This window comes from Furipterus horrens, unplaced genomic scaffold, assembly GCF_987537825.1.
Source record: "Furipterus horrens unplaced genomic scaffold, mFurHor1.1.pri manual_scaffold_17, whole genome shotgun sequence".
NCBI classification, from domain to species: Eukaryota; Metazoa; Chordata; class Mammalia; order Chiroptera; family Furipteridae; genus Furipterus; species Furipterus horrens.
This window is the reverse complement of record NW_028327187.1, coordinates 99842692-99857498: the sequence shown is the minus strand read 5'-3', so window position 1 is coordinate 99857498 and position 14807 is coordinate 99842692. Positions and strand designations below refer to the sequence as shown.

General features: G+C 39.3%; 1 protein-coding gene across 1 annotated transcript in view; it reads right to left on the bottom strand.

Moving 5' to 3' along the window:
- TAB3 (TGF-beta activated kinase 1 (MAP3K7) binding protein 3) overlaps positions 1-14807 on the bottom strand; it is a 57587-nt gene that overhangs the window by 21893 nt on the left and 20887 nt on the right. Inside the window, exon 2 of the mRNA XM_090264460.1 lies at positions 3194-3385. Within this exon, the coding sequence (XP_090120586.1) occupies positions 3194-3295 (102 nt within the window). The 5' untranslated portion in view covers positions 3296-3385. The remainder of the gene's footprint in view (positions 1-3193; positions 3386-14807) is intronic.

Below are 14807 nucleotides of genomic sequence, written 5' to 3'. Positions count from 1 at the left end.
GAAATCACAAAAGGAGAAAAAAATTATAATAAAGTTCCTAGAGTCAAAAAATAAAAATTCTAAAGCAATCTTCACTTTTCTTTTAACCAATGTTATCCCTATACAACGTCAACTGTCAGTATCATTATGAAAGATCAGGCTAAACAAAAACATAGTTTAAAAAAAAACACTTTTTTGAACTACGGCTCCATGACTTCACCAAAATTACAGTAATTTAACACAAAACCAGGTCTTGACTGACTTAATGAAATTCTTTACATTCCTACAGTCTTTTGAGTTTTTACCCAATGAAGGTAGCTTGGTAATTTTTCAAAATCATTTAAGGATTTGAATTTTTTTAGTTATATGCATACATGCAAATATGGTAATAATAGCAAACAAACATTTTGGATGTTCCAATCAACAGTAATGAAACTATTAATAGGTTCCCTCTGTTTTAAACTTTAAGATACCAAGGTAGTTTTCCATTAAAATACAAAATTTTATTAGCCCAAAATACTATTATTCATTGCCTTTGAAATAATTTATTAAAACGTTTCTCAATTATCATCACCTTCACTGTAGTTCATACGTATACATACAAATATGCACATACATACCTATTACCATGTATTTATTTTAAGGATAAGTACGTTTTATGTAAAAATGAAAGGAAACACTATGCTTCTGCCGAGAACCAAATAAGGTTAAACCTAAGACAGGACATGCAGTGCTGCAATTTTAGAGCTGGGAAAACTCATTTACAGATAAGGAAACGGATGCCTGCCTGGGAAGTTGCGTGGCTTGACAACAAGCACTTCACTAGTTAACTGAAGAGCCAGGTCTAGTTTAGGTCTCCTGACTTCCAGTGCTCTTTCCCCTAAACACAGAAATTTCAAGGGAGAGTATGTTAGGCCAAAAGTACAGTAAAGAAGATTTGGTCATTTGGTCGAACAAAAAAAAAGTTGGCAAAATGAATTCTCAGAAGTCTAAAGAATTGGCATTATTAAAACTCCATAGATAACTTTTATCCTATTCTTACATAAAGCTTTTGATACTCAAATTCAAATACTTTTAAAAATACTGAGCTATAGAAAAACATAATGTTGAAATTTAAGAATAATTAGAACTCTCAAAGTCTGGGTTTTTTTCTTATTCTTCTTGGAAATCATGCTGATCAAGGGAGAAACACTAGTATTAAGTAAATTTGGAGCCAAAGGATTCAAATTGATTGCCAACTAGAAAATGTCACTGACATAGCTGAAGGAAAAAAATATGCAAAGTGAAAATAAAACTATCTCCTTAAAGATTTTATAAACCAATGGATTAAGGGGAGAACACAAGCCAGAGTTTTATTTGAGACCTAAAGCAGTTTTCTACATTGAATTAGGTAGCCTAATTAGTACTGTTGCAAAAAGGGTCCAAATACAAAATGATACAAAGTTGGATTTGTCAGCCTATTTCAAATACATGTCTACAGTGACAAGTAAGTTTTCCTATGAAGAAAAATTTTAAATCACAAATAAAAGATATTTAAGTATTATGTTTACAGAAGTATTTTAAAAAGAATACCATCAGAACACTTGAATGTCACATTTGACCTCCTAAATGTCTTAAAATTTTTTTCAAACAGTAAACATGAGGAATGCAAAAATCAAAATTGTTTAAAGACATATTTGAACACTCTTGAAGGAACCAAGGCAAAAAAGCATCCTACTCTTCTTAAAAAGTGATCCTAAATTGAGGGATGACAGCCCAGAGAGGCTGTAAGGATTACTTATTAAATGCAAATTACAGAGTCTCATATATTTTAATGCAAATAGAGAAACTTTCCAGACCCAGTAGGCGATAAATTCCATATCAATTAACTCCATTAATCCCAAAGGAACAAAAAAGTAAAAGACTAATAAGGACAATGTAAATTATCACCAAATGTTCACTGAGTTGAATTTACAGTTCCATTCCTTTAGTGAGATGAAGACACTAAGCCATGAAAAAAACACAGGTAATAACAGGATAAATAAAATAAAATTAAAGAAAAAAAAATTCCGAGCTAGGTGGGGCCCTAGGAGATTGCTAGGAAGTGCTTTAAACCAGAGCCTCACTTGGGTTTCCCTCCAGTGGGAAATACCTTTACAGAGACCAAAACGAGAGGGTAAAGTATAGAGCAGAGATTCAGACTGGGAATGTGTGTTAGAAAAAATAAAACAAAATCCCAAAGACAAGCTATAACACTAAAATCATAAGCCCAAAGGTCTAGACCTCGTAGACGGGCTTGCAGACAAAGGAAGCACCTCTGTTACCACCACTGTTCCATGAGTCTATTTGTAATTAACGTCAACTGTACGTGGGTTTAGGTTATATCCTGCAGAAAGGTAGAGCCTGAACTGGTCGAGGGAGTCCAGTGGGCAAGACAGAAGTGCTGCTCCCAAACTTCAACCAAAAAGGGAAATGCTACAACCAACCCCAAACTCTAGAGACCCTGCGATGGATGATGTAATAATCATCAACAGGGGCAGTGTTAGGACTGCTTCTCTGTTGCCTCTTGGGTGGAAAGACATGGTCTATCAGAGGTGAAATATCTTTATTTCAAAAGAGGACAAGACAAAAGCAATGTGATTAAAGAAAAGAAAGGGGTCTTACACTTAAAATTAGATATATTAAGAAGCATTTACCAATTAGGAAAACAGTAAGAAAGGGAGTGAATGCTACAAAATTCTAAATACAGGCTCAAAATTAGTCTCTAAGTAGTTATAAATTTCAGATTCAAAATTCAGTTCTACAGATTTGGGGACTGATGACACAGCCCCAGCGATTTAAGAAGTGAAATGTGGGAATCTTGTTTTCTCTTCTGCTACATGAATTTTTTTCTCTAAATCACTGGTTCTCAACGGGGGAGATTTTGCCTTCCGTCAGACATTCGCCAATGCCATCAAGACATTTTCGGCTGTCACAAGTGGGGAGATGCTGTTGGCATCTAGTGAGTGGAGGTCAGGGACGCTGTTAAACATTCTACAATGCACAAGGCAGACCACCACAACAAAGACTATCCAGCCTAAAATGCTGACAGAACCGAAGTTGAGAAATTCTGCTCTAAATATCACTCCCAACCCCTACACAAGAAAATTTAACCAAGCTCTACTCACCACAACACAAAGCCAGCTCTAAAAAGGAAAAATTAGCTTAACGTCACTATCATTGGTGGGTAATCTACCTGTAACATGCATTGAGACACCACACCCTCCGGAATCTCAGGGAAACGTTGTCGGAGGTCAAGGAGAACCTGCATATCAAGCTGAGGACTGCTTTGCGCCATGCCAGAGCAAATGGTGGTCAAGGTTCTCTTAGGAAATGGATGCTAACCGGCCTTCCGATAGTAATGTTCTTCCAACACCGTAGTCATTTTCTATCAAAAGAAATTAAGGTATGATTAAATTTAATTACATAGTTCACTTTATTCAAATACAAACCATTAATATATTCAAATGGAGAGACCTACATAAGTATACCCAGTTCCAATGTTGGAAAATTGACAACTCCCTCCTTCAGTTTCAAACAAAACAAGCAGCAGCTAGATTAAAAGCATAGAGTACTATTATTTGGCAACTATATTTTTCTAGCCTTGAGAAAATCTACTTATACATAATCACCCATGTTTTCCCAAGGGCTATCACATCCCTTCTCTAAAACAGAGTACTCATTTTGGTGTCTGAAATAATAAAATAAGAAAACAAGGGCTTGATAACATCACCACAAAGCACACTTGTCGTGTTTGCCTTACTATACTTTCAAGCCAAAAGGTTTGAATTTGAAGTCTGAGTGAAGGAAACCCAATGTCTAAATAAAACACCTGGGCAAACAAAAATGGAAATGTGGAATCCTTTGTTTTCAAAAATGGTGGTGGTGGTCCATCATTAGCCAGACCTGCCCAGCTAAGCTTTCACCTAGTTCTGATGCCACTGGGACAGGTGCTGAAATGGCAGGATGTGGGAGTATCATTTGAGTAGAGGAAACTGACTCCCAATTTTATGGGCACTAGTTGAGTTAAGCACCCATGAAAAACAAGGCAACTAATGCAGTATAATGAAATCATAAATCAACCGCAGCATCAAGGGTCAATTTACTAATCCATCTTTTAATCCTTATTTCCCTGTTTTAAAAGGGGAGAAAAACATACGGCACATACCATACAATCTCATAATATTTTTGCTATGGCCACTTGCTAGATATAGATAGTCAAGTATTTTTAAGAATGAGAAGTAGCCCTGACCAGTGTGGCTCAGTGGGTTAGCCATCGTCCTGCAAAGGGAAAGGTCTCTGGTTCAATTTCCTGTCAGGGACATGCCTGGGTTGGGGGTTGGGCGTCTACAAAAGAGCCAACAGATGAATGTCTCCCTCTCACATGAATGTTTCTCTCCTCTTTCTCCCTACCTTCCCCTCTGTCTAAAAATGAAATAAAATCTTTTAAAAAAAAGAATGAAAAGTAATCACCTGCATCTTCATAGGATTCATGGAAACCATAATTATAAAACACATGTCTAAATCACACACATAAGGGAGAGTCATCCCACAACAAATGTTCTATTCTTGCAAACAGGCCCCAGAACTTTACATACCATTACTTAAAGCAATGTAGAGATATACAGGGAATATTTAAAAAATAAAAAAGTATTTAAGGAGAATATTGATTTACTTTTGCTGATTTATAATTAAGTAGAAAACTAAAAAATAAAATACCATGGAATCTCTAATTTGACTATTATAGGCACGGAATTTCATTTTGCATGCCATCTGCTGACTTACTGGGCATCTAGCTGCCTCTCTTCTTCCTTCCAAGTTAAAGACTATGAAGAATTATGTACTCTTTGTGTCTACAAGATGCCACAAAGCCCTTAAGTATAAGACACTGCCTAACCATAGAGAAAAAGAGCTATTAGGGACTGCTTTAATGACTTTCAACCATCAACACAGAAGTAAAGCGTGGGTGAAGAATACAGATAACTTTCAGTGTGCACATACATGGGCCTTCTGGCCACCTTGTATTATTCTGATCCCTGCAATTCACTCTTAGTCTATTCTAATGTAGCGTATCTCAACTGTTATACTGAAATTCTGTCCATCTTCTTTCTGCTGCTAAATCCGGATGATGTATTTTCTGGTCCCTAGCCCCCTTGACCTCTGAAATGCAGTCTCTATGACATCATACTAGCCTGCTTTCTTCCCACCTGTCATCACATTAATGTTTCTCTCCTTTTTGCCCTAACCCTAACCCTCTTCTCATTCTACTTGGTTTTGCCCAGTGATCGCAGCCACTGCTAAGAGGTTTCAAAAACATTTAAAGGCTGATGATTCTGAAATTGGGATCTTAAGCATCATATTCTCTCCAAGAGTCCAGTTACATAGCCAATTGCCTAAAACACAACATCATAAAGATATGCCCGAAGATATCAGTCAGTCTGTCCAAAAAGGAACTCCTTACCACAACCCTTCCACAAAGGCGCTCTGTTCTCTCCATGAATGTTACCACTCAGTTAACAAAATTAGAAACTAGGGTGTGATCCCTGACTTCCTGTTCTTGCACAACCAACTAAACAGTGTGTGAAATCAAGTGGGTCATGGTTTACACCCTGGTTCTACTATTTATTAGTCTCTAGAAAAGATACTCAATCCTTAAGCCTTTGAAGCTTCATCTGTAAAATGGAAATAACAATAGTAAAATTTAAATGGAAAACAGTCAGAAGTCAAGGAAGCATTCGTTAGTATTATTCAGGGCATGTCTGAATACTATTCTCATCAACTTCCTGCTGGTCTCCCTGCCTCTGGTCTTGCCTTCCTCCACATCACAGCCAGAGAATTTGTTTTCTAATAAGCAAATCTGATCATGTCCCCTACATTCTCTTTATCCAAATCTAACAGCCATGTGTGACCCTTAGCATGGATGTCCTGTGCTGCCTTTTGTGAGGGTGTCATCTCTCTCCTGAGATGCTTTTCTATCTTCCTCTCTCCCCTCTGCTTCTCCAAGTTATACTGATCCCTACATGTTGGCACTGATGGCACCTCCCACTGACTCACCCCCTACCCTACCCCTTAGTCTTGCGGCCTTGCCTCTTCTACACTGGGCTGGAGGACCCTCCACTATGCTTACACTCAGAGCAGGCTGTGCTTATCCTAATGGGAAACCCAAACACACTATACTGAAGCTACCTGTGTACCTGAAGGTCTCATATAAAACTGTAGCTCCACCTAAAATGTGATGTTATGCCAGAGTAAGGAAGTACTCAAAAAAAGGATGGGAGCTGGTCATAGAACATGTTGAGTCAGCTTGAAGAGGATCCACCTGACAAAATTTGTGACAATTTGAGCACCGAGAAGGGAGGGGTTTTACTTACAGGAGAATCCAACTGGTAAGCACACAGGGAGTGCTGGAACTGGAAAAAGCATCCTTTTGTAGCCATCACAGTATACTGACTGCTTCAAGCAAGAATCATCAATGGATGCTAAATCTAGAGGGAAATCTAAATGAGGGGTAGTAGGATATATAAATGGTCTTAAAGTATCTCCTCTCCAAATTGCTCATTAGTTGCAAAGTGGGGGGGGGGATTTTGACGATACAGTGGATAAATCGAGCAACATCTTGACTGGGTGATTAAATTAACACCACCAACAAAGGACAAATGGACAGTGTACACCTCCAGATGCGATATCCTGAAAATAACACATCACTTTATAGTATTCCAGTCATGAATGTATAACCTGAAACTAGACAAACCTCAAATGAGAACTATTCTATTAAAAAAAAAAAAAAAAAGCAGGGGGTGTGGGGGTTGAGAATGTCATCTTAAAAATGCTAATGTCATAAAAAGACTAAATCTAGAAAAATATCACAGATCCAAGGAGATAGTCATGAAAACTAACTTGAATATCTGATCCTACACAGAATCCTATATACTAAATGAAAAATATTCTATTAATGTTAGATTTATTGAATTTACTAAGTTTACTGACTTGGTAACTGTGCCGTGGTTATATATGAGAATATCCCTATATTTAGAAATTAGGCACATAGAGGCAGCAAATTATAAAGCAAACAAAAAAAAAATTTTAACAGGTGAATCCGGATAAAGGGTATACGGCGTTCTTTTCTACTATTTTTATTCTGCAATTTCTGTAAGTTTGGAATTATTTCCAAATTAAAAGTCAAAACAAAACAAAAAGCAAATAGAAAGCATGTAGTTCTATTCAGGCGCAATGCCTTATTCACCATTACATTTCCACAGCCTTACCTGCTCAAATGTTTGTTAAATGGCAAAAATCAATTTTACCATACTAACCCAATCTAGCTAGTAAAATAGAAAAGTATATAGATGAATCTTTAGATGAAATTTGCCCCCTACCTCCTGCACACCCACTCCAAAAAATATTGGGTACCAGGGATCCCCAATAATTTGTGAATGCTTACAGGAAAAGAAAAATAGGTTCAGGCTACTGAATCAATGGGCATATTTTTCCGGTTTGCCTCTTTAAAACATCCCAAATCCAAAACGCTAAGAGATTCTATTGGATTAACAAATTAGACTTAGAAATAGTTTACATTTTAAATTAAAGTCCTTAGTGCTTAAGGCAATCTGTAATTCACAGCAGTCACAGGAGTACTACTCTGGCAAGTCACTGAAACTCTAAGGCAGCACTGTCCAATAAAAATATAATGTAACTCATTTAAAATGTTCTAGTAGCCACACTGAGAAAGTTAAAATTAATTTCACCTGTTATATGTTTTTAAAGTATATTTTATTGATTATACTGTTACAGGTGTCCCAAAATTTTTCCCTTTGTCCCCCTCTGCCCAGTAACCCCTTCCCTCCAGAAATCCCTGCCTTAGTTTATGTCCATGGGTCACGCATGTAAGTTCGTTTGCTTCACCCTTTCCTATGCTGTTAACTTCCCCCCGTCTATTTTGTTCCTACCAATTATGTTTCTTGATCCTGCACCATTTCCCCATTCTCCCTCCCAGCTGATAACCCTCCAAATGATCCCCATACCTATGATTCTGCTCCCATTCTGGTTGTTTGATTGGTTTTTGTTTTTATTTTTTAGATTCTGTTGTTGACAGTTGTGAGTTTGTTGTCATTTTACTGTTTAAGTAAATCCCTTTAACATTTCATATAACAATGGCCTGGTGGTGATGAACTGCTTTAGCTTTACCTTGTCTGGGAAGCACTTCATCTGCCCTTCCATTCTAAATGATAGCTTTGCTGGATAGAGTCATCTTGGTTGTAGGTCCTTGCTTTTCATCACTTTGAATACTTCTTGCCAGTCTGTTCTTGCCTGCAAAGTTTCTTTTGAGAGATCTGCTGATAGTCTTATAGGAACCCCTTTGTAGGAACTCTGCTTTTCTCTTGCTGCTTTTAAGATTCTTTATCTTTCACCTTTGACATTTTAATGATGATGTGTCTTCGTGTGGTCCTCTTTGAGTCTAGCTTATTTGGGACTCTGTGTGCTTCCTGGACTTGTATGTCTATTTCCTTCACCAAATTAGGAAAGTTTTCCCTCATATTTTTTCACATAAGTCTTCAACTTCTTGTTCTTCCTCTTCTCCTTCTGGCACCCCAATGATTCGGATGTTGGCACGTTTAAAGTTGTCCCAGAGATTTCCAATCCTCTCATGTTTTTCAATTCTTGTTTCTTCTTTCTGTTCCGGGTGAATGCTTATTTCTTCCTTTTGTTCCATATTGTTGATTTGAATCCCAGTTTCCTTCCCACTCCCTGTATATTTTTTCTTTATTTCATTTTATATAACCTTCACTTCTTCCTTTATTTTGTGGCTGTACTCAATTATTTTTCTGAGCAACATGATCACCAGTATTTTGAACTCTGCATCTGATAACTTGGCTATCTCCGTTTCATTTAGTTCTTTTTCTGGGGTTTTGTTCTGTTCTTTCATTTGGGCAATATTTGCCTCCTCAATTTGGCAGCCTCCCTTTGTTTGTTCCTGTGTATTAGGTAGAGCAGCTCTGACTCCCTGTGTTGGTAGTATGGTCTAATGTAGGGTGCAGTGGCACAGCCTCCCCTTTCACCCAAGGTGGGTACTCGAGGTACGCCCTTTGTGTGGGCTGAGTGCACCCTCCTCTTGTAGTTGAGCCTTGGTTGCTATTGGCAGATCAATGAGAGGGATTTACCCAGGCCAGTCAGCTGCAAACACTGGCTGTAACCACTGACCACCAACCTCCATCCTCCATGAAGGATCAGATGCGCAAGGGTAGGGTGGTGGTGCTCTGACACGGTCTGCAGATGCATACTGGGTGCACTGACCCAGGGGTTTCCCAGGTGTTGCAGGCCAAGGTCAGCACCCACCTGTGTTTTTCCCTGGGCACCCTGCCTGAGCTATAAAGCAATCTGAGATGGCTGCTACTTGTGCAGGGCTTGGAGAGTCCCAGGTGAAGCCAAACTGTGAATCTAGGCTGGCTGCTGCTAGTGCTGGGCTTGGGGCGGGGAGGTGGGGGTGGGGTCACTGAGGCCAGCTGTTGCTTGTTTGATAGGATTCAGGAAGCTTCAAAGCATCAGCCAAGACCAGCCATTCCCATGGAAAAGCAGCTTGGGTGGGCCTGAAAGTTGGGTGGGGCCGAGTCTCTGGGATCTCCGAGGCAGTTCAAACAGTGTCAGCCATGTTGATGGAGTCTAAGATATGGTACCAGCTTGCCAGCTCAGAAGAGGGACAATGGCCTCTGCCTGCCTTGATGCCAGACATACCAGTTTCTCCCAGTATGCCATTGGTGCCTTTCAAGCTGCTACCCTGGTGCTGGAGCTCAGAGGGAGTGAGTCTGAGCAGGTGAGTCCGTGTGTGGGTTCTTTAAGAGAACTGCTTGGGGCCCCATCAGTTTCTTCCACCAACTCAATCCCTGCTGGTTTTTGTAACCAGAAGTTGTGGGGATTCATTTTCTTGGCACTGGAACCCTAGGCAGGGGCTGGGGCTGGGACTCCTCCCTCACTCTTTAAAAAAAAAAAAAAAAAAATTATTTATTTATTTTTAGAGAGAGGGGAAGAGAGAGAGAAAGAGAGGGAGAGAAACATCAATGTACAGTTGCCTACTGTGTGACCCCAACTAAGGACCTGGCCGAAAATTCCTCCCGAATTTTTATCTACCACATATGGGTGAGGGACCAGCCCATTCTGCATCTGTTCCCCTCCTACCCATCTCGATGGATGTGGTTTCTTTAAATCTGTAGTTGTCAGACTTGACTTCTGACAGTTGTGATGCTGTTCTATATTTTAGTTGTAATTTTGATTTGGTGGTATGAAGGCTTACCATGTCTGCCTACGCCGCCATCTTGACCAAATCCCCTATTTTATATATATATTTTAAACCCAATATATAAAAATATTGTTTTGACCTGACCAGTGTGGCTCAGTTAGTTGGGCATCTTCCAGCAAACAGAAAGGTCACCAGTTCTATTCCCAGTCAGGGCATATGCCTAGGTAGTGGGTTCAGTCCCCAGTCGGAGAATGTATGAGAGGCAACCCATCAATGTTTCTCTCCCTCTTTCTCCCTCCCTTCTTCCGCTCTCTCTAAAAACAAATAAATAAAATGTTTTAAAATACTGTTTTAACATGTACTCAATATAAAAATTACTAATAAGCTAGTTTACATATTCTTTTTCAAACTAAGTTCTTGAAATCCAGTGTGTATTTCATACTTACAGCACATCTCAATTCAAACTGGCCACATTTCAAGTGCTCAGCAGACACCTGTAGTTTGTTGTGGCTACCTTACTGGACAGCATAGTTCTTAGGCTTTAGGATTTTCATTTAGACGACAGGAAGACCTATAGTTCTTATATTTCCTAATTCAGTATCTCCTTAGAGGGCATACAATTAACTAGACAAAGGGCCTAGCATAGACTAGGTGTTCAAGAAATATCTATTAGATAAAATGAAAAAAAAGTAAAATTCACTGATGATAGGAATGACCTTACATAATTGAATCTGCTTGTATTTACAAAAATGATAACAGCTTTTCTAGCAGGAAATAATTCCCTTATATTTCAGGGGCTAACTACATTCAGAACACTTGATGGTTATTTAATCATCGTCAATAAAGAGCTTCTGAAGCACCCAAAGGCTTAACTTGAGCTTTACTAGTGGCTTCAAAGAACAATTTTATTCATTTCTCAATCATAATTTTGTCTTTAAAGTATAGGAGCAATACAACTGCCTTTTTATGAGAAAGAAGAAAAGCCAACAAGGGTCAATAAAAACAAAAGCTTCAGGTGTCGAAAGCTTGGGTTCCGCATACTTGAGAACACTTAGGAGCTCCGGGTCTCAGCTAGCTTTGTCAGGCTTCGCAATCTCTGGTGCTACCTAGGCCAAAGCTACTGTTAATTGTTGGCACAGTTGGTATCAGCTACCCTTTACTGAACGCCTATGCCCTGAAAGGTAGCTATGATTATCTCCTTTTAACAAATAAGAAAACAAACTCTGAGAATGGGCACATGGCAGAATGGTGACTGAAATCCAAGCCTGCCTTTTCTATAGTCTGTTCTTTCCACTATGTCATGTTCCCAGTACAGTGATGATGTGCGCCTGTCTTTAGATGGGGTAAAAAAGGCAGCAAACTCTCAATAGTTTATCATCCAAACAGGGGGTTACAGGTGTATGGGAGATGGAGAACTGAGAGGAAAGGAATGACTCCTTGTACACAAATAGCTGTTTTAAGACATATGAGAAGCAGAGCTAAAGGGAAAAAGCAGCCTGTTAAAAAAATTGTTACAAGTACTTGTCTTTGAAAAAACATTTAAAAGTATCTTTAAAATCGAAGCCAACAACTTACACACCCGCAAAGATGGCTACCATCTGAAAAGATTAGTAGGTCTACTTTTCATTAAGAGTAGAAATCTAAACTGATTTTAAAATGTCTTCTCCTTAAGAAACTATGTATGTAATTTTTTTTTTTAATTCTCACCTGAGGACATTTTTCTTTCATTGTATTTTAGAGAGAGAGGATGGGAGAGAGAAATAGCAATACAAGAGGGAAGCATCGATAGGTTGCCTTCCATATGCCCCTGGACTGGGAAAGCGAACCTGCAAACTTTTAGTTACAGGGGTGACACACCAACCAACTAACTGAGCCATTTCTTAAAAAAAAAAAAAAAAAAATTCTTTTCCTTTCTGCTCACTGGGAGGTTAAGGCAACAACAGATAAAAAAAATCTTCCAGTCAGTAAGATGTGCCAGTTTCCTTAAAAAACACTTAGTTTTAGCCCTGACTGGTATGGCTCAATGGGTTGGGCATCATCCCACAAATGGAAAGGTTGCTGGTTTGATTCCCAGTCAGGGCACATGCCTGGGTTTGTGGGCCAGGGACCCAGCTGGAGGCATGCAAGAAGCAACTGATCAATGTTTCTCTCCCTCCTCCCTCCCTTCCCCTCTCTAAAAATAAATAAATATCTTTTTAAAAAAAGTTTTACAGTAACATACTATATTTTTGTATTTAATCCCACAATCAAAATGAAGCAGTGTCATATAGTATCTTATAGATGTGGATATGATACAGAGCAAAACATACAATCTATTCTTGTCCAAATACAGTTTACCCTAGAACATGGGTTTGAACGGCCCAAGTCCACTTATATGCAATTTTTTCAACAAACGTTCAGTTGGCCATACATGTCCCCAGCTGTCAACATCTTCAAATTCAACCAACCACGTATTTAAAACAGTATTTTTGATCCTTGGTTGGGAATCCACAGTTCCAGAGGACCAACTGTATGGACTGTTGTACACCATTTTCTATAAGGACTGTGAACATCTGCAGATTTTAGTATTGGGTACAGGGGGAGGCAGTCCTGGAACCAATCCCCCATGGATATTGAAAGACAACTGCATGTAAGTTTTGGGGGAATCCAAAGTTATATACATATATTAAACTGCATGGGGGTCAGCACCCCTAGACCCTCACAATGTTCAAGGGTTAACTGTATATGAATGTATGCAACAACTATACAAAGTACACATGGGCTTTGTCTCTTAGCATTAATTATATGGGGATGCTAGTTTTTCTACAAAGTGATGAGTGATGATTTGACACCTTAAAACCAGGCAGAGGACTCAAGGCAGTATCTGACCTGTACTGGCTAAGCTACAACATGACCAAATTCCTGGGACACCCTGAAACACCCCCACTAAAGCACAGATGGCCACAGCTGTGGGCTGTGGAGTTGTGTAGGCGGTAAGCTGAGCTCAAGAAAGAGGAAACAGTAAAGGCATAAATCACAGTTCCAAAGCCACAAAACTCAGGAGATTCTGTAGGGTCGAGCCTTTACTGCCTATTAGCTTTGCAGGGACTCTTTCTGAAGGCAGGACGAAGACTGGGGGTCTGGGATGGTATGCTTTGCAGTGCAGTCACTCAGGCTTCCTCCAGTAGTGCACCTATCCTACCTAAATCAGGAGTACGGGCACCACAAGACACAGCAAGCTGCTGGGATTTCTCTTTCTCCCAATTGAATTCCTCTTCCTCAACAGAGGAAGCTTCCCCAGGGCTCTGCTCTGATGCTATAATTCTCCAAACTAGAAAATGGTCGTGACACCTAGTGCTTTCCTTCCACAACCTTTTCTAAGCTCAGAAAATATCAACAGTGCTGTTATGGCCCTAACTGTTACCTCTGCCAGAATTTTAGCTCACTTCCTAAAACAATTATATCACAGGTTACAAACCAATGGTCTATGAGCTGAATCCAGCCTACCCATATGCTTTGGTAGTATTTAGATTTTTAAAAAAGTTGAGCCACACTTTAGAATAGGGACACTTTACATAAAAAGTTGGATATCTGGCTTTCCTTTGAAAAATCAGAGGTCTAGTAACAGTAGGCAACAACTTGGTTGAAGCTGAGGAGTCAGTCACTCCCTGGTTTATACGATGTCCCAGACACTGAGGCTTGGCTTTGCTTTGTTCACTGACATATTTGCTAGATCTGTGACACCCAGAATGTACTCAAAAAAGAAGTTTAAAGATAAGTCCTGGCTGGGTAGCTAGCTCAGTTGGTTAGAGTGCCACTCTGATTTCCCAAGGTTGTGGGTTCAATCCCCTGTCAATTCACATATAAAAAGCTGCCAATGAATGCATAAACAAATGGAATAACAAATTGATGTCCCCCCACCACCCTCTCTCTCTCTAAAAATCAATCAAAGATATAGATATATATTTTAAAAGATAGTATGTAAGTTATCAATCTAGTCTTAGTATGTCTTTTTTGTTGTTGTTGTTTAAACAAGGGAAAGGGAAGGAGAAAGAGAGGAGGGAGAGAAATATCAATTGGCTCACTTCCTTACATGCCCTGACTGGGGATCGAACCAGAAACCTTTAGGTTTGCAGGACAATGTCCAACCAAGTGAACCACACTAGCTGGCTGGCTGGGGCACAGTCTAGTGTGTCTTAATGGTATGCTATTGATGCGGTAGTTTAAAACACAATAAATCATCATGCAAGCCTGTCTCATGTATAACAAGGTCTTTTGCATCCTGGCCCCTCCTGTAAAAATCCCAGGAACACTCCCAAGTGGTGCCTAGGGAGACAACAGTATGTCCATGCTGACAACCACTATTAGCATGCTAAATTTGCTGAGGTGAGCATTTCCTGGGTTTGAAGAACAATTAGCCCTGCCTTGAGACAACTTTTAAAATTAAAAAAGAAAGGAATCATTCATTTTTCTTATTGGTCTGGTCCAAATAATAACTGTTTCACAGAGAGATGTACACTAGTATAAACCTTTGAAACTTCCATCCATTTTCTTGCTGCTTTGCACGTTTTGATTTTAGAATGTATTTATTGAGCCATAT